The 571-nt window shown below is 55.9% G+C and overlaps 1 protein-coding gene across 3 annotated transcripts in view; it reads left to right on the forward strand.

The window, feature by feature from the left end:
* Positions 1-269: 269 nt before the first annotated feature.
* LOC109919867 (POC1 centriolar protein homolog A-like) overlaps positions 270-571 on the forward strand; it is an 81202-nt gene continuing 80900 nt past the window's right edge. The window contains exon 1 of one of the 3 annotated variants that reach the window (XM_048606440.1): positions 270-376. In XM_048606440.1, the coding sequence (XP_048462397.1) occupies positions 362-376 (15 nt within the window). In that variant the 5' untranslated portion in view covers positions 270-361. The remainder of the gene's footprint in view (positions 377-571) is intronic. The other 2 variants (XM_048606441.1, XM_048606439.1) reach the window with 2 other exon arrangements.

A 571-nucleotide genomic window follows, 5' to 3' on the forward strand; every position in this document is an offset into this window, starting at 1 on the left:
ATAGAAAATTTACAGCACAGAAAGAAACTCTTCTGCGCATTATGCCCATACTGGTTATCAAACATCCATTTATTCTAATCCCATTCTTCAGCACTTGGCCCATGGTCTTCTGGATATTTTCTCATCAAACTGTCCAGAAATGTTATGGAGCAGGTGCCACTGTTGGAGCACTACCACAAGAGCAACCTTTGTTTCAGTTTCTGGTTTGAGATGTCTGTCAGATATAAATCGGCAGACTGGAATGTGACCTGTACCTTTAAGGCAGGGAGGGGTGTGGCCTGGCGGCGGCGGGGTAACCAGGGAGACGGCGGGAGCGCTGGGCCTGGGAGGTAGCGACTCTGACTCTAGCCCAGGAGACAAGATGAGCACCGGACCGGTAGGTAACCTGCTCGACCCCCAACCCCACATTATTCCGGTCCATTCCCCGTTGGGGTTCCGGGGAGGCCAGGACCTGCCAAGTGGCCGAGGCCTACGGCAAACCCGCGGGTTGGGGGGGAGCTGGGGGGTCGGGGAGTGCATGGGTGAGGAGGGGAGAGACAGCGGGAAGGGAGTAAGGGATGGAGCGGGGGTG

This window comes from Rhincodon typus, chromosome 16, assembly GCF_021869965.1.
Source record: "Rhincodon typus isolate 14 chromosome 16, sRhiTyp1.1, whole genome shotgun sequence".
In the NCBI taxonomy this organism is placed as follows: Eukaryota; Metazoa; Chordata; class Chondrichthyes; order Orectolobiformes; family Rhincodontidae; genus Rhincodon; species Rhincodon typus.